This window comes from Brassica rapa, chromosome A05, assembly GCF_000309985.2.
Source record: "Brassica rapa cultivar Chiifu-401-42 chromosome A05, CAAS_Brap_v3.01, whole genome shotgun sequence".
Classification (NCBI taxonomy): domain Eukaryota; kingdom Viridiplantae; phylum Streptophyta; class Magnoliopsida; order Brassicales; family Brassicaceae; genus Brassica; species Brassica rapa.
Genome location: NC_024799.2, coordinates 15,869,407 through 15,886,889, shown reverse-complemented (window position 1 = coordinate 15,886,889; position 17,483 = coordinate 15,869,407). Strand labels below are relative to the sequence as shown.

The 17,483-nt window shown below is 33.9% G+C and overlaps 3 protein-coding genes across 8 annotated transcripts; 2 read left to right on the top strand and 1 right to left on the bottom strand.

The window, feature by feature from the left end:
- The first annotated feature begins 1,183 nt into the window (after positions 1-1,183).
- LOC103868838 (probable protein phosphatase 2C 10) lies at positions 1,184-3,243 on the top strand. Of its 5 annotated transcripts, none has more exons than XM_009146892.2 (6): positions 1,184-1,441; positions 1,547-1,645; positions 1,885-2,124; positions 2,217-2,490; positions 2,581-2,735; positions 2,801-3,243. In XM_009146892.2, exons 2-6 carry the CDS (start codon positions 1,607-1,609, stop codon positions 2,936-2,938), a joined length of 846 nt encoding a protein of 281 aa, XP_009145140.1. In that variant the 5' UTR covers positions 1,184-1,441; positions 1,547-1,606; the 3' UTR covers positions 2,939-3,243. The 5 variants fall into 5 exon arrangements, with proteins under 5 accessions (XP_009145140.1, XP_009145141.1, XP_018514894.1 ...); XM_009146893.3 differs by having other exon boundaries at positions 1,186-1,441; positions 1,540-1,645; XM_018659378.2 differs by having other exon boundaries at positions 1,191-1,441; positions 1,568-1,645.
- A 1,290-nt stretch (positions 3,244-4,533) lies between these two features.
- On the bottom strand, positions 4,534-6,481 carry LOC103868837 (5'-adenylylsulfate reductase-like 4). Of its 2 annotated transcripts, XR_004458340.1 has the most exons (5): positions 5,702-6,481; positions 5,437-5,624; positions 5,226-5,350; positions 4,633-5,157; positions 4,534-4,596 (listed from the first exon to the last, which is right to left on the bottom strand). XR_004458340.1 is itself a non-coding variant. In XM_018658770.2 (4 exons), the coding sequence occupies exons 1-4, from the start codon at positions 5,891-5,893 to the stop codon at positions 4,853-4,855; spliced, it is 810 nt and encodes a 269-aa protein (XP_018514286.1). In that variant the 5' UTR covers positions 5,894-6,481; the 3' UTR covers positions 4,534-4,852. The 2 variants fall into 2 exon arrangements, 1 of the variants encoding a protein (XP_018514286.1); XM_018658770.2 differs by having other exon boundaries at positions 4,534-5,157.
- A 3,277-nt stretch (positions 6,482-9,758) lies between these two features.
- LOC103868836 (14-3-3-like protein GF14 phi) lies at positions 9,759-11,305 on the top strand. Its single transcript, XM_009146891.2, has 3 exons — positions 9,759-10,598; positions 10,659-10,775; positions 10,982-11,305. Exons 1-3 carry the CDS (start codon positions 9,993-9,995, stop codon positions 11,048-11,050), a joined length of 792 nt encoding a protein of 263 aa, XP_009145139.1. The 5' UTR covers positions 9,759-9,992; the 3' UTR covers positions 11,051-11,305.
- The last annotated feature ends 6,178 nt before the right edge of the window (positions 11,306-17,483 follow it).

The window sequence follows — 17,483 nt, the reverse complement described above, 5'->3', positions numbered from 1 at the left end:
CTTTCTATATATTTACATATATGATTTCTATTTTTCTTATGTAAGAAAAGATAATTTCTATATTAATTATATTTATTTTCTAAAATTAAAATGTAAAACCAAAAAGTTATAAATATATACAAAAATGTAAAAGAATATCAATATCATCTCAAGACTCTTATGTAGAATAGATTTTTTGGATCACTGATTTAGCTTTGATTCAATTTATTATTAGGTGTTATATTTATTCAGTATTTAATATTAATGTTTTGGATTAATTTTAAATTATATTATGAAAAATATTTTATTTTCTTTTTTATTTATAGTTATTTTAATAATTTTTATTTTTAATATTTAATTGCGAGTTAATTCATTTAACTCATGATCTAGATGATCTGAGTTTGAGTTTACATATTGAAACTCATATAATAAATGAGTTGAGCTGAACTAGCTTATGAAATATCTGAAATCACTGTGAGCTGAGTTAAATTGAGCGAGTTAACTCATTTTGACATCCATAGTTGCCGGGGAAAGACAAAATCAGATTAGATTATATAAATAAGAATAAGGGCAATTGTCAATAATAGCACCTTTTGAAGTTTATGTCTCAAAAATAACACTAGAAGGAGAAAGTCACAAAAATGACATTCATTAAAGGGTAAAATATCCCTAATACCCTTGGTTTAAAATTAAATAAACAAACAAAAATAAATAAAATAAAAATAAAAATAAAAAAATGAAAAAGGAAATTTTTTTATAGTTTCAGATTATATGTTTTCAGATTCGAAATTTTTATAATTTTTTTTTTGAAATTTTTTTTTTGAATTTTTTTATTTTTTTCAAATTTTCTTTTTATAATTTAAAAATACTTTTTGAAACTGTTTTTAAAATTTTTATTTTTTATTTTAGTATTTATTTTTATAAAATTTTAAACCCTAATTCTAAAACCGCATCCCTTAACTCTAAACCCTAAAGTTTGGATTAATTAACCCAAAGGGTATAAGTGTATATTTTCCTCTTTAATGAAACCTATTTTTGTGATTTTGAGCAAGTGCTACTTTAGGAACAAAAATTTGGTTTGGTGCTATCCTAGTCTTTTTTTCTAAGAATAATGTACCACTCAACCTTTTACCGGACCAAAAAATACAGAAGAAAAAGCCACAGAGACTACTTTTAAGACACGGCAAGAAAGTCAACCAAGGAAGCCCAATACAAGGAAAGAGATGATTTACATTATTAAATAAAAAGACAAGAAAGGAAGAAAACCAAACAGGCAAAACATTTAAGTCTACTTCGTCGTCGTCTTCCACTAATATTCTGGTTTTATCGAAGACTTTTGGAGAAGTACATTTGCAGTCTGTCAATAACCCTTTCGTCACGGAATTACTCCAAGCCGCGTAGTAGTCGACTCCAAAGTATCCTATCTTTATGGTTTTTCGAATCTGGGTTCTCCGATTTTGAGGTAATTATCTACTGGGTTCTCTCTGATTTTATCTATTTTATTAAGAGTCGGCCTTTTTGGGGGTTTAGGTGTTTCTCGGTTTATGAAAAGTTTTAAAGTTTGAAGGGTCTTGAAATCTTGGACAAGGTGTTTTGCGGAATCAGTTAAATCAAACATCTGCTTCTCATGGCGAGCTTATGTTGCTTCGGTTCTTCAGACTCCGATGTATGCAAACTCATATCTCATATCTAGTTTTTGTCTTTCCTTGATATCTTTTTTTTTTTGTAGAATTGACTTGTTAAATTGATTCTTGCAAGTCTAATTTTAGACTGATATCGTATCAATGTTTTGGGTCAATGTGTTGGAAGACTTGGTCCTTTTGTGTTAAAGATATTTGTGAAACTGTCTACTTCTGAGTTATTTATGGATTTTGCTTCTCTGAGTCTTGTAACAATTGTTTATAGCTCGTGACTGGGAGGGCGTCAACTAGTTCTGGGAAAGGAAAAAACAGCGATGGTGAGATTAAATTTGGTTACAGCTTGGTGAAAGGGAAAGCTAATCATCCAATGGAAGATTATTATGTCTCCAAATTCACGAAAATTGACGGCAAGGAGCTCGGTTTGTTTGCTATCTACGATGGTCATTTGGGCGAACGTGTTCCTGCTTATCTTCAGAAGCATTTGTTCTCCAACATTCTCAAAGAGGTCCTTACATTTTTCTTTTTATCCCACAGCTTCTAGTTCGTTCTTGTTCCTCATTTTTTAACCTTTGTAAGTGTGTGTGTGTTTGTGTTCAGGAGCATTTTTGGTTTGATCCTCAGAGAGCACTAGTTGCTGCCTATGAGAAGACAGACCAAACCATTCTGTCACATTCTGACCTAGGCCGTGGTGGCTCAACCGCTGTAACCGCTATTCTGCTGAATGGACGACATTTGTGGGTGGCAAATGTGGGTGATTCCCGGGCTGTTTTGTCACAAGGTGGTCAGGCAATACAGATGACTATAGATCACGAGCCCCACACTGAAAGGTTAAGCATTGAGGATAAAGGAGGCTTTGTATCAAACATGCCAGGTTATTTACTCTCTTAGATTGTCATACCAAACACATATCACTGAGTTATTCAAGCCAGCTTCAGATCCCTAAACATGTTTTGTCTTTCAGGAGATGTTCCTCGGGTTAACGGGCAGCTAGCAGTTTCCCGTGCTTTTGGGGACAAAAGCCTCAAAACACATCTACGGTCAGATCCAGACGTTAAGGATTCATCTGTAGATGCTCGCACAGATGTTCTAGTTCTTGCTAGTGACGGTCTATGGAAGGTAAACAATATGGTGTTGTATTCTTTTTTGATTACCGGTTTTGGTTCTGATGTGTAATGGTATAGGTGATGGCTAATCAAGAGGCGATTGATATCGCCAGAAGAATTAAAGATCCATTGAAAGCAGCAAAAGAACTAACAACCGAAGCACTAAGAAGAGACAGCAAAGATGATATATCTTGCATCGTCGTCAGATTAAGGTGATGAAATATATTTTACAAAACCACCAGAGAAAAGGATGAAACTATTAGTAAATGGAAGAAACCAAATAAATAAAGTTTGAGTATCAAGAATAGAAGATGATGTAAAAGGTATTTTTAATATATTTTTGTTTCCTCCGGTGTAAAATGGTTGATCGGCTTTCCGGATGTTTGGAAATTTTATTGTTTGATTTGTGGTTTGGTTTGTGTAAGTGAGTGAGTGAGAATCATATGGTTTGGTGTATAAACACAAGCTGCTTCAATCTCTGTTCTTGGGTACTCTTCATATCCTCTGAAACTTTAGTTACACACAGGGTTTCAATTTTTTTACTATGGTCCCTAAAATTTAACAAATGTTTCTGAAATTTGATTGTGGCAGTAACTAGTCATAACACAATTTTTCTGTACAATGAATATAGGATGACAAAATTTGATTTATTAGTTTAAAGCCAGCCTAATATCACCAAACGAATATACATTTGCATAAGACAGATACTAATTGTCATGAATACTATTCACATCTGATAACAAAAACTTGCACAATATTATATAACATTTTCGTTATTTAAAAAAGTGCTCAATATTATATAAGATTTTTGTTATATACATATCCCTGGTAGGTTGTCGTAGCTAAAAGCTTTTTAAAAAAAACTATTTTCATAGCGATATTTCAGAAAAGGAGAATTACAAAAATGAAAAATATGGAGATGATTAAAAGACAACAAATGGACTCAAGAAACTAGGCTGGTAGACAAAACGAGAACAAAATATGCCTACTCTCTAGATCAAGATCTCACTTGATCAGGTTGGTTTTTTTATACTTTATTTTATCTGTTTATAATCTCACAGAAGTTTGTTGATACACTTTTCATTTGCAATTTCTGTTAGAAACTAAGATTCCATGTTCTTAATGCAAGTATAGTTTAAGAAAAGAAAACCTAATAAAATACTAGGAAAACAGTACTACAAAACAAAAATAAATATAAAATAAAAAAAAATACAAATATATTGACGTTAATTATTCACAAAATATATGTTTTTTCTCGATTTGATATTTCATATGTAATGTTCTTTTTTGATAAGTAAATTATTATATAATGTTCATTTTTTTTTTGGCAACTATTATATAATGTTCATCTTGTGTCCATATTGGACTGTTTTAATATTAAAAATTTAATTTTGTTTTTAAGTTCACTAATAAATATAACTCTATAAATAATATTTATTTCCACTGTAAATTTCATAACCCAACAAAAAAAAATACAATTACAAAAAAAAATACAATTAGAGTTATAAAATAAATGCCCCTGCATAGCACGGGAGAAAATATTAGTTTGATATAAAGTAGTATCAACAGTTTTGAGAATTTTAGTGTTCAATTAATTTAACAGGAAAAGAAATGCAAATGGCTGTACAACTAAGAGTAATATAATTGGCGTGAATGAATCATTTATTTTGTGAAAACAAGTTAAGACTGATGCCTCAGTTGTAGAGAGCTTGATTAATTGCCAAATAGATTTGGGGCAAGTCTGAGATTCATGTATTTTGTGAAACTGTTTTGAGGAAACAAGTTAGAAGCAACATTCAATTATGATATAGTATTGACAGAAACATCATGAATTGACTTTTATAATATTGCCATCGATACACTTTTGGTACAAACTGTTCAGCTATGGATTATACAGGAAAGAGGCAAAACTGTATCCTAAAAAGGTGTAACATATGGCTGCTACAGCCAAGCATTTTAGCTGACCACATTTGCTATCTTTCTAGAATTTTGAAGTCACTGAGAACTAGCTGAACTTACTCTGTTTGATGAGCTTGAATCCCCAATTGAGACAGTGGCCAAAGACTAGGAGGCCAATGCTCTAGCGTTCATGGCTGGCTCCTCCCTGCAGATTTCTCCTCTTGCAAGGCTCTATAAGATGCATGCATAGTTGTACAGCTCGGCTGAGAAACCCGACGGGCTTTCCTGTCTCAAGTTATGAGCAATCCGTCTCCAAGTGTACTTCATCAACACAACGAGTGCAGGATAAACCAAATAGAGCAATCTCAACAGAATGAATGCGACAGCAAGAGCCAAACAGGTCTCTTGGCGAATCATATTCTCGGGTGATCTCGCCCATGTGAAAGGGCAGTTCTCTGGCTCAGTATTGTCTTCGTTGCCAAGATGAGGAACTGGTACGCTTTTCTCGATGGAAGTCTTATCCAGCGTCTCAATGCCTACAGTCCCACAGAAATTCTCCGGTTGAGTTGTTCAAAACAATCGTAGACAAGTAAAAACATCTTACCGGTAACATCGGTGTAGAAAGCAACAAGAGAATCAAGCATTCTAGTTCCTCGGTACCGTGCCCTCATTGTTGAATTCACAAGCAAGAGAGTAGGAAACCCATGAACTCCATACTTAGAGAGGGTGCTGCACAGTGCACACCACCAACAAGTAATCAAAACAGAAAAATAAGAAACAGCTAGACTGAGGAGGAGGCCATTGTGTTAACCCACCTTGGCTTAACGGATGATTCCTTTATTGCAAAGTGAGGAATTGAGGAGTAGAGAGAAGAGATGACATGGAAGCTTGGTCTAAAGGAGATTGAGAAAGGACACCATGATGCATAGAAGAGCAAAGCCACATAGTTACACTTGTTTTTGTGAATCATATCCAAAGCTGTTTGCAACCAACGCTCATCACCCTACTCAATGAAACAAAGATTCGCAACTAATAAGGAATGTTTCAATCAATTGCGTAATGTTGTGGAAACTTTCTTGCCTCGGTGACGGCAACAAAAGGAAGACGCTCGTGTAATTCGTCAGAAAGTGGACAAGTCGGATCGCGTAACTCAAAGGTGTAGTAATCTTTAACAGACCTCGGAGTACAAATCGGAACCCTAGCGCAGAAGGCAACGAACGTTAGCTTCCCAAACACAATCACCAACAGCAACAAAAAGATCCATTTCTCCATTAGTGAATACTAATTGATACCCTCCCTACAAGCTCTCTTCTTCTTTCCCCCAACAGAATTCAAGAAATCGAATGGAATCAATAGCGGTAAGGAGGTATTGGAAGATATAAATGGAAAAAATAAAATGAGAGGAGGAGGAAGAAGAAGAAGCGGTTGTGGTTGCTGGGCGAGAACTGGGTTTGCTCGTAGGAACAAAGCCTGAAAGCCAAGCCTTTTTCTTTTAGAATGTGATTATATAAACCGGAATTATTTTAGAATCAATTGGTCCTTTTATACTTTTGACTTTATAAATTCGTCTCATCATTCCTTTGATTAATTTTAATATGAAATTAATCTTATAATCCTTTAATTTAATTTTAGAAATTACAGTTTTTGTTTAATAATTAAACTTTTATGTAGTTTATGTTTTTCTTATTTTTTAAATTAATAATTTATGTAATTTGTACAATATTTTAAATATATGTATATGCACAATTAATTCCATATTTAGTGAAAGTAAAATTAAAAAATATACTCATCGAGGTATAATTTAATTATATTTATTTATGGAATTTATACAATATTTATAATATATGTATAGTATATAATCAATTGGTATATTTATTAAAATAGTAAAAAGCAAAAATAAATTCATCAAAATATAATTTAATTTATTTTTTTTTAATTTTTAATAAACAAATTATGATAAACGTAGAAAAATGAAATTAATAAAATAAAATACATAACTAGAAAAAAAATATTTATATTATATATAAATAATTAGCGCAATTCTCTTAAATAGACCTTAAGGAAAAAAATGACCAAATATATCATTTAATAGGTAAAAAGACCTTAATGTCCTAGATATATAAATACAAATAAAAATAAAAAAAAATATTTTATAGTTTCAGATTATATGTTTTCAATTTCAAATTTTTTATAATTTCTTTTTGAATTGTTTTTGAATTTTTTTTTATTTTTTTCAAATTTTCTTTTTGTAATTCAAAATACTTTTTGAAACTATTTTTTCAAATTTTTAATATTTATTTTTTATTTTAAAATTTTAAAACTTAATCATAAATCTTCATCCCTTAACTCTAAACCCTAATGTTTGATTTAGTTAACTCTACGAGTATAAGTGTATATTTACCTCTTTAATTAAATATTGGGAAATTGCCACAAATACCACATTCATAGTACAACTTTTCATGTTTACACTAACCACTTTTACCCTCACTTTTAATAAAGGGTAAAATACAATTATACCCTTAGGGTTAACTAATCTAGACTTAGGGTTTAGAGTTGAGGGGTGGGGTAGGGTTTTTGGAATGTGAAATGTATGATTCTAATAAATATATAAATACTTAAAAAATATATAAAAATTTTAAAAATAGTTTCAAATATAATTTTTGTTTTTCGAAAAGAAATTTGAAAAAAAAATTCGAAAAAAATTCAAAAAGGATTTTTTACAAAAAAGTTCGAATTTGAAAAAGTATAATTCGAAAACATAAAAAAAAATGTAAATTTTTTTTTATCTTTTTATTTTTTTATTTTTTTTTATTTTTTATTTTTTATTTTTTTATAAGAATCTTTTGCCACTTAGTGAAGAATGTATTTTTGAAAATGTCTCATTAGTAGTAGTAAAAATAAAAAGTAGTACCATAAAAGTGGTAAACATGTAATTTTTCCTTAAATATTTTAGTCATTTTGATCCTTAGAGCTTATATTTATGACAAAAAAAATTCAGTGCTATCCTAGGGTATTTCTCAAATAATTATGATTAGAACAGATGTATTATATATTTAGATAGATCATAGAGAAAAGCTTATCATATAAGATAAACAAATATAATTTTTTTTTAATTTAGTTTTCCTGTAGTTAAACATTTTATAAATTCACATGAGTTGATAATTTTTTCTATAATTCTGAGTTATATATAATTTTGATAATTAGTTTCGCTAATATGAAAGTAATTGTGTCTACTATTGACAAATTAATATAAAGGTATGTATACCTGGACAGATTTTGTTATAACGAATTTGAAAATATAGGTCCCCATATAGGTTTCAGAATCTTTTGAGCTAGTAACCGACATATTTTGTTATTACGGTCTGAAAATATAAAATTTATGACTCAACCAAAAAATATAATTTAACAAGCGGGAAGTAAGAGGAAGACAGTTGAGAACATAGCAGGAAAGAGATGTTGAAAACAAAAGCTATTTATGTCCAGCCGGGACATGGAGAAATGAATAAGCTGTTTTGGCATATTGTATGGTTGTTGGTAGTGTCCTTTATAACTCCTTTACAAATATTAGGTGGATATATGTTATAATTTTAAACTTAATTTGAGGAAAATCCAATACAATTGATAACATTTAGCAAATTGATATGAGACAAAGGGCCTCACAAGTATGATACTAAGTTTTGGCGATTGCACACAGTTTTAGCGTGTTTTCCAGTGGCCATCGCCACATTGTACGGCTGATGAACCCCCGCTTTTCTTGCTTTTTGTTCTTGTCCGTCTTTGTGCCTTCTCCCCCATCAATTATCTTCTCTTCCTTTGCGGTTGAGTTGATGTGTGTGGTTTCAGATCCAGTTAGCTATCTTAGACATGTTGTCCTTGGTGGGTTTAACGGTTCATGAGGATGGCATATGTTAATCGATAGAGTAGGCCTTCAGTGATGGCGCTCGTGGCTCTTGTGGTTTGTCAAGCTTCACATGTGCATCTGGGTGAGCGATGGAGTGGGTGTGGTTGCAAACATGTTTAGTTTCTCATTGTGTGCTATGTGGCATGCTCTTGGTCTCTTCACAATCTCGGGTTCCTGGTTGCCTCCCGGTAACCCCGTGTTGGAGTTTGGTGGCTCGGGGTCGATAAGCCATCTGTCCATTTTCTATGCTGTGTGTGTGTGTGTGTTTTTTGGTTAGAGCTATGTTAAATGTGCTTTAGATCGTCAGATTTGGCGTTTCATGTGACCATCTCTTACCCTATTTGTGTTATGGTCTAATAAAACTTTACAAAATTCTGAGGAGTGGCTTAATGCTCAGATTATTGACATAGAGATCTCAAGGAAGACATACAAGAGTGAAGTGGAGACCTCCACCATTGGATTGGTTGATGTGTAATGTAACTTTTGCGTGGGACAAAGGAAGGAAGTTTCTTGGAGTTGCTTGGGTAGTGCAAAATCACAGGGGAGTGGTGAACTGTCATAGTAAGAGAACTTTCTTAGACGTGCTTAACAAGGAGGATGCTAAGTTGACTACAATCTTATGGGCAGTGGAGAGTATGGTTAGCATGTGGTTGAATAAAGTGATGCTGGCAGGGGAGTTCAGAGAATTGGTTAATGCAATTGCTAGACCACAAGAGTTGCCGGCTTTTGGATTTCAAATAGACAAATTTGAGCAGAGATTTAGAGGTTTGGAACAGTATAAGCTGATGGTGGTGAATAGAGAAGCTAGTAGAGGGGCGTCTTTTATTGCGGAAAGTGTTACAAACCAAGAGAGGGTGCAATTGTATGTGGCAAACAAACCTGTCTATTTGAACTCTTTGTGAAAAAAAGCAGACGGTTGCGTTTTTGAGAGAGTTTTTTCTGCTAATTTTCAAGGTGTTGAGTTATGTGTTTTGGTATACTCTTGTTGTAGAGTAGTTTGTCCTTGATATACAGGGTTAGTGTTCTAAGGTCTTTTGGGCAAGAAGTTGTAACCAATTTTTTTTTTTTTTTGAGCAACAACCAAAAACTTTATTCATGGAAAAAAAATATAAAACGTCAGCACGAGACCAAATGGCTATAAATAATTTTTATAAAAGGTAACAGTTGTTTTGAACATGGAAAAAATATTAAACTTCCCCTAGAGAATGAGAAAAGGCAGGAGGAGGGTAGGAGGTGTAGTTTGGTTTGATGAGGTGAAAATCCCCGTGTGCATTACCCACTTACAGCGCTTTTTCCCTCTGACGTTCAATCCAACGGTTCTCCTTGAATCTCCCTTCGCAATCGTCGCTCTCCACTAACAAAAAGAAAAAACATATTTTGTTTAGAGCTAAAATTCGAAAACAAGAAGCTGTCCCTCTCAGATCTGAAACCTCCTTCCCCTTGAAGCTTGAACAAAAAAAGAGAGAGAAAATGGCGGCAGCATCATCCTCGTCCAGGGAAGAGTTTGTATACCTAGCGAAGCTCGCGGAGCAAGCGGAGCGATATGAAGAGATGGTTGAATTCATGGAAAAAGTGGCGGAAGGCGTGGAACTCAGCGTGGAGGAACGGAACCTCCTCTCCGTGGCTTACAAAAACGTAATCGGCGCTCGTCGTGCCTCGTGGCGCATCATCTCCTCCATCGAACAGAAGGAAGAGAGCCGCGGGAACGATGACCACGTCACCACGATCCGTGACTACCGAAGCAAGATCGAGTCTGAGCTCTCCAAAATCTGCGACGGCATCCTTAAGCTGCTCGATTCAAGACTCATTCCCGCTTCTTCTGCAAACGGAGACTCCAAGGTTTTCTACCTTAAGATGAAGGGAGATTACCATAGGTACTTGGCTGAGTTTAAGACCGCTCAGGACAGGAAAGACGCCGCCGAGCATACCCTCACCGCTTACAAAGCCGCTCAGGACATTGCTACCTCTGATTTGCCTCCAACCCACCCCATCCGTCTTGGTCTGGCTTTGAACTTCTCTGTCTTTTACTACGAGATTCTCAACTCTCCCGACCGTGCTTGCAGTCTCGCTAAGCAGGTGATGTCAATTTTCTCTTTCTTTATTCTGCTGTTGGGTTCCTCCTAAAGAGTTTGACAGGCATTTGATGAAGCAATCGCTGAGTTGGATACTCTTGGCGAGGAGTCATACAAGGACAGTACTTTGATCATGCAGCTTCTCCGTGACAACCTTACCCTTTGGACTTCTGACATGCAGGTTACAATTGTTGCAAGTTTTATTTGTTTCACTGAAAATGGGTTAAATATGATTTGGTGCTTTTTCTTAAAATTATTTCAAAAGAATTATCCAATGTTCACTCACATTGTTATGACATGGTTACGTTTTTGCATGATGATAATGATATCTCATGTTCTTCCTGTCCTGATATGATTATGTGGTGTTGGTTTAATGATATTAACTAGGACGAAGGTACAGAGGAGATCAAAGAAGCGGCAGCAACAAAGCCTGCTCAAGAAGAGAAGGAGACTTAAGTCTGTTATTCAGTATTCCAAACTCATCCAACTATTATTATGTTTTTTCGCTTGTGTGTGTTTTTCTAATCTCTTCCGTTTGCCATCCCCGAAGCTTCTAAGGCCGTCTATTCTTGTCCTTTATTTGCTCTCTTCCTAATCGTGGATGCTTTCTTTTTCTTATTGATTTAATGTTGTCGGGCTTTGTGCCTTGTACTGCTACTGAACTCAGATTGCATTCTTATTAATGCCATATATCAGGTTATGTTTTTTCGTTCGTACACATATTTTTAGTTTTGTTCCCAGTTTGCTTAGGTTTATTACACAGCTTAGAGATGGGCGTTTGACGATGCTACAAATGTAGAAAGGTAGGCTGCATAGTGCTTGTCATTCATTAAGAGAAATACCGACCTACAATTCTGCTAATTAGAAGTGAGTGTTGGCGTTGTATATATTGTATCAAACTGGATTTGCTTAGTTTATTTCGATCTCCATGTTCCCAAGGTTTAATCAAAAGGCCACTTCTAGTACTTTTTATCATCAGAAGTTCAGAAACTCCCGAGGCACTAGATGGAAGGGTGATAGATCACGATGAATCAAACTATGAACTCTCAAATGTAAACAATTGATTCACCAAACCAATGTACAAATCGTTATGAATTCTCAAATTACAAACTCAAATCAAAGGAATACTTGAATCTCAAGATCTCATCACGGTCTTGACCTCGGACTCATCACCTCTAAGGTTTTACAATAATAAAAAAAAACATAAAGACTTCTAACCGCCACTCCTTATTTGATCTTCTCCCCTCATACTTCTTCACTCATTTTCCAATTGCAAACCTTCTGATTCATTCTCAGTCTTTACTTCTTTTTCTGTTGACTCTGCCACAGCCACGTCAGCTAACCCCTTTGACTTCTTCCGGAAATATTACCGTTGATACTTATCAAAGGATCCGCTTTGATTTTATTGTAAGCAATGACATGATCACCAGAAAGAGCTGTCTTATCTTGAAACTTACCATCCAAAGAACAGAACCATTACGGGTTCCTATTAGTAGCCCTCGGACGGATCTAGATATCCGAGAAATTTAGGGTACCCGGATCCGGATCAGGATCCGTCAGATCCGTGAATTTAATATCTGGATCTGGATTCGTGATTTCCGGATATCCGGATTTCGGATATCCGTCCTGATATTCTATTATCCGAGGATATCCGGATCTGGATCCGGAGCCGTAAAAATAATTAAAAATAATTTTTTTTAAAAAAAATACTAATTTTTAATATAATACATAAATTAAATATTTATAAATATATTTATATATGTCTATAATATTGTAAAACCTAAAATATAATACTATAAGATTAATTCATGTATAAATATTTATATATCAAATATAATATCAATAAAATTTAAAAATTTAATGTGTTTAAAAATACGGATCCGGATCCGGATATCTGAACCTAAAAATTAAAATATCCGGATTCGGATTCGGTTTGGACGGATCCAAAATTTTACTATCCGGATTCGAATCTGGACACCCCGGATATCCTATTTTCGGAGCGGATCCAGAGCGGATCTCGGATAATAAGTCCCAGACCTACCTATTAGAGTATTTTTAGTATTGGTTCAGTTTCAAATTAGATTATTTTACTTTCCGGTTTACTAATTGTTAACCACATTCCTCTTTGTGACCCCTACCCCCGAATTGTATCGTTTCTCAAGATGAATAACAAAGATTTTTCTATGGATGTAACAAACTCCCATTGAGCTCGTTGTTCATCTAGTAGTTCCAAACATGTTGAATAAAGCGAATGTGTCATAGACAAGTTTAATTAGTGTAAACTCTTGTCTATGTATGAGTTTTTATTGGCATACATTTCGTGGTTCAAAATGGTCGACAGACTCAAACATATATCAAGAGTTAATTAAGTTTTTCGTTTATTGTTGGTACACATCAATTTTCGGTCAACTAACTTCTCGCTTTGTTAAGTAACTTTTGGCGCACATTCAAGAGATTATGATCATTTGTAAATTATATCCGTGAAAAAATAAATGTAAATCCTGTTTAGAAAAATAGACTAATATCCTCAACGAGACCATGACTCTTTCTCTACTTTTTCGACTTGTTTTACATGTCTGTGTGGTCGAGCCAGAGCCGGTCCTAGAAATTTAAAAACTAGAAGCAAAAAAAAAAATTTGGCCATTTTTTAGAAAGAAAAAAAAAAAGAAGTTAAAATGCCCATAGCAAGATTCGAACCACGGCTGTTAGACAAAGCAAAAACTAGTAATTACCACTACACCAACAAAGCCTTATTAGAAATTGTGGCCGAAAATAATTGATAAAAGAAAAGGCTGGAAGCTAGTGCTTCTTTTGCTTCTACCAAGGGCCGGCTCTGAATCGATCCAAGACCCAACAGAGACATCACACCTCTATTACCTCTATATGTTTAGAGACAATCTCTAGAGGATCCAGTCTAATTTTCTTTATAAATTCATTTATTTTTAATTCGTAAATAAAGACATATACTGATTTATCCATGTGTTCTCTAACCTAATCTAATAAACATAACTGCCTACACGTTTTTTTTTTCATTTTCTTCTTTCTTCTCTCTCTTTTCTCTGCGACTTTTCTCGTGCTTCATCTCTTCTTTAAGTGCAACTAGAATGCATTTTTTTTGGAATAGAAATTTCCTGAATGCTTAATTCCTTCTCATTCCATAAAAATATTTACCAGATGCAATGAAAAAAAGGAATGGCTATTCCATCTTATTACATATTATTCATTTCCATTCCAAAAAAAATATCAACATTCTTTTGAAAAACCATTCCACGTAAACATAGTTCTGGAACAAATAGAATATTAATTCCATTCCATTGAATTCCACTAATCATCATTCCTGTAATTCTACTTATTCCTTTTATTAACATCCAGTTACAGCCTTTCTCTTTTTTCTACAATCAAATCAGATATGCTGTAAGTGATGAAACAACTGTCGAAGGTTATGGAAACAACATCAATGGCGATCCTTCTTCTTCTCGTGCTATAGATCTGTTCAAAACAGCGATGGCTCAACTTATACGCTCCAGATCTGTGTTTTTTTTACATAGAGTGTTATTGTAAGATTATGGGTTTTGTATGAGTTCATCAATGGCTTACAACCTATGCGCTCCATAAGTGATTGGATTCTATTTTTTTTTTTGTTATGTATGTTTCTGATTTAGGGTTATTAAAGAAGTTTCTGGGATTTTTATGATTTAGGGTTCTTCTTGTTCTTGTTCTCCCTCTTTAAGGCATTTTTCGTTTTTATTTATTTATTTCATCTTTGGATCTGATTTTAGTAGTACTCATTATAACTAGTATAATACTGTATATGATGTATACTTAACACATTAGTAGTACGCAGTATTACAAATATGACTCAATATAACTAGTAAAACTCAATTTAACTAGTATAACGCGGTATATCTAACTCACTAGTAGTACGCAGTATTACAAGTATAACTAGTATAACTCAGTATAACCAGTATAACTTTGTAGAACTCGGTAAAACTACACCTCACTAGTACTTATTATAACTCAGTATAACTGACATCAATATTACCAAGTAGAACGAAGTACAACTAAGTAAAACTATACGATACAATGTAATATCCGAAATTTGAAATTTTAAAAATTCAAAATTTTGAAATTTTAAAATTTCGAAAATTTTGAAAATTTAAAATTATTAGAAAATAATAGTTTCGAAAATAAAAAGGGCAAAATCGGATTTCCATATTTGATTAAAGCAGTGGGGGTATATGAGATTTGAAAGGCCTATAGGAAATTACTCTATCACATCTAGGGGCATGGGGAAAGTTGGCTCGACCCAATAGGTACCAGAGTCATTTCTAATATCCTCAAGGCGCACATCTTCGTTACACAAAACTTTAAACTAGGCCTATATGGTCATATTAAAATAAATAAAAGAGAATCTTATTCTTCAATCCAATAGATCAACTACTAAGGTTGGACGGATCCGGATATCCGAAAAATTTAAAATATCCGGATTCGGATCTGATTTATCTGAATATCCATGAGTATCCGGATCCGGATTCGATCATAAATATATATATATATATATTATTTTTTTCAAATACTATTTTTTTAAAAAATAATTTATAAATTAAATATTTAAACAAATTTATAAAAATATAAGATTACAAAAATTAAAAAAATAATATTATAAGTTTGTTTTTATGCATAAATATTAATATATCAACTATCGTTATTAATTAATAGAATTTAAAATTTGATATTTAAAAATCTGGATCTAACATTTTGCTATCCAGATCTGGATTTGGAGTAGATCCGGGCTGGATCTTGGATATGATCTAGATCTCGGATAATAAGTCTCAGCAATTATCCAATTTCTTTTTGGATTTATGGTATTAGACTTCAACCTAGGCATATATCATATTAAAATAAATAAAATAAGAATTCTTCCATCCAGTTCCTTAGAGATGGCAAAATTTGAACCTGTCCGCGGGCCCAGCCCATTTGGATCTGTTGCGGGGCGGGATTGGTTACTAAGATCCAGGTCCAAATTTTTAGCGGGCTTCGCGGGATGAGCTTGTGCGGGTATGGGCCAGAAGCGGGATGAGTTCGGTGTATCCCGCGGGACCCGCGGGGATCCACAAAAACTGGTCTCTATCTCCATCATCGTATGATCATCGTACGTCTCTGACATAGACTCTCTGTATTCATCATCCGTACCAGACTGGTCTCTTCTCCCTGAAGAGGAAAGACACCAAACCTATAAAAAGCGGATACACCCTTGCTTCTTATTTGTCCATCCTTGTTCGTCTCACCTTTGGTGTTGTTTTTTTCATCCCTGCTCAAGATGCTCTCATCTTTCACATGGAATCATCTCCCTTCCGGACTCTTTGATAACTCAGATCCTCTTATGCCTTCCTACCAAAGATTCCGTCAGGCATTTTGTCGACGAGATTTAGAAATATTTGCCTTCAAGTCCCAGGACTAGAGTTACACTCCCATGACTTCTCTGATCCATCTGCCATCAAGAACTTCATCGACAGGTTTCTCGAGATTAACCGTGCGTCGCGTCTCCAGAAGTTCAAGATAAAGTACGACGAGTGCAATGTTTATCTCTTTGGAATCAGTGAATTGATCGCGGAAGCGATTAACCGTGGAGTTCATGACCTAGACATTGGCACACTCAAGTCTCCTCTCACAAAAGATCTCATGCCTGTGTTGATGAAGATCGGAGTCCCGCGGGCCTGTACCGCCAAGGCTTGTGCAAGTCGCGGGTCGGGATTGGGCAGCTCTTCTAGGAACCGCATCCCGCGTGGACCTGTACCGCGAAGACCCGCATTGACCGTGTACCGCGGCGGGGCGGGACAAGGCGGGTCGGTACAACCCAATTGCCATCTCTACAGTTCCTCTACTTTAGCAATTTTCCAATTAGTTTTTGGATTTGTGGTATTAGACTCATGAGTCTAAATAATAATATACACGAGAACATGAAAACTACGTCTTCAGTTCAACCAAAGTGGATTTTCGAGTTTTCTTCCCACTATCATGCGCTAATTTTACTTATTTGTTGAAAATTTATGTATGCTTATATATATATTTTTTACTTATGAGTTTGACAAAAACGGACATTGTGAGCATTTATTTTATATTCCATCTATTTCATTTTAATTATCTTTTTATATTTGTGCATACAAATTAAGAAGAGTTAATTGGTGTATGTATCCCTAACAGACATCTATATTGGCAAAGTACCCATGTTTTCTGATTAATAATTTCAAAACTATAATACCCCTAGACTCTATTATGCGCAGCTAAAAAGGCGTTGTCAGTTTCATGAACGTGAAGTGATTATTAACTCGTATTGAAACGAGTTTCTGCATTGATTGTGTCCGTTCGACAAGACATGATCATATAATCTATGTTGTTTCTAACTTATATTCCCTAACTCTTTCTCATTAATAATTTCAAATTATTAGTTAAATTAACTTTTGGAAAAATTATGGATATTTTTAAATTTGATTAATAATTTTTAAATTATGAGTTTAATTAACTTTTGGAAAGATCATGGGTATTTTCCGAAGTACATAAGATATAAAGTATTTGTTATTAATTGCTACTTAATTTAGTACCTGATAAATAATAGTTTGTTGACTTATATATTATTTCATACATGGTTTGTTACTTGATGAATTGGTAGAATACATGGTTTCGAGTTGATACATTTTTTTGAGAAATTGTTGTTATCTGATAAATTAGTTTGTTACATGGTACATGTTATTTTAGCTTATACATAGTTTGATATCAAATTAGTAATAAATGGTTGGTATGCTACATGGACTTGTTTTTATCTGATAAAATATTTTTTACATGGTACATGTTCTGTTACTTGATATCTAATTTGATATAAGAAAACCGA

What these genes read in the sequence shown, in the direction of transcription:
- LOC103868838 (XM_009146892.2), top strand. Translation starts at nt 1,607, where the DNA reads ATGGCGAGCTTATGTTGCTTCGGTTCTTCAGACTCCGAT. An exon ending in TCGGTTCTTCAGACTCCGAT is followed by an intron (nt 1,646 to 1,884) that starts GTATGCAAACTC and finishes AATTGTTTATAG; the next exon opens with CTCGTGACTGGGAGGGCGTC. An exon ending in CTTTGTATCAAACATGCCAG is followed by an intron (nt 2,491 to 2,580) that starts GTTATTTACTCT and finishes TTTGTCTTTCAG; the next exon opens with GAGATGTTCCTCGGGTTAAC.
- LOC103868836 (XM_009146891.2), top strand. Translation starts at nt 9,993, where the DNA reads ATGGCGGCAGCATCATCCTCGTCCAGGGAAGAGTTTGTATACCTAGCG. An exon ending in CTTGCAGTCTCGCTAAGCAG is followed by an intron (nt 10,599 to 10,658) that starts GTGATGTCAATT and finishes AGAGTTTGACAG; the next exon opens with GCATTTGATGAAGCAATCGC. An exon ending in TTTGGACTTCTGACATGCAG is followed by an intron (nt 10,776 to 10,981) that starts GTTACAATTGTT and finishes GATATTAACTAG; the next exon opens with GACGAAGGTACAGAGGAGAT.
- LOC103868837 (XM_018658770.2), bottom strand. Translation starts at nt 5,893, where the DNA reads ATGGAGAAATGGATCTTTTTGTTGCTGTTGGTGATTGTGTTTGGGAAG. An exon ending in CTTTTGTTGCCGTCACCGAG is followed by an intron (nt 5,625 to 5,701) that starts GCAAGAAAGTTT and finishes TTCATTGAGTAG; the next exon opens with GGTGATGAGCGTTGGTTGCA. An exon ending in GAATCATCCGTTAAGCCAAG is followed by an intron (nt 5,351 to 5,436) that starts GTGGGTTAACAC and finishes TGCACTGTGCAG; the next exon opens with CACCCTCTCTAAGTATGGAG.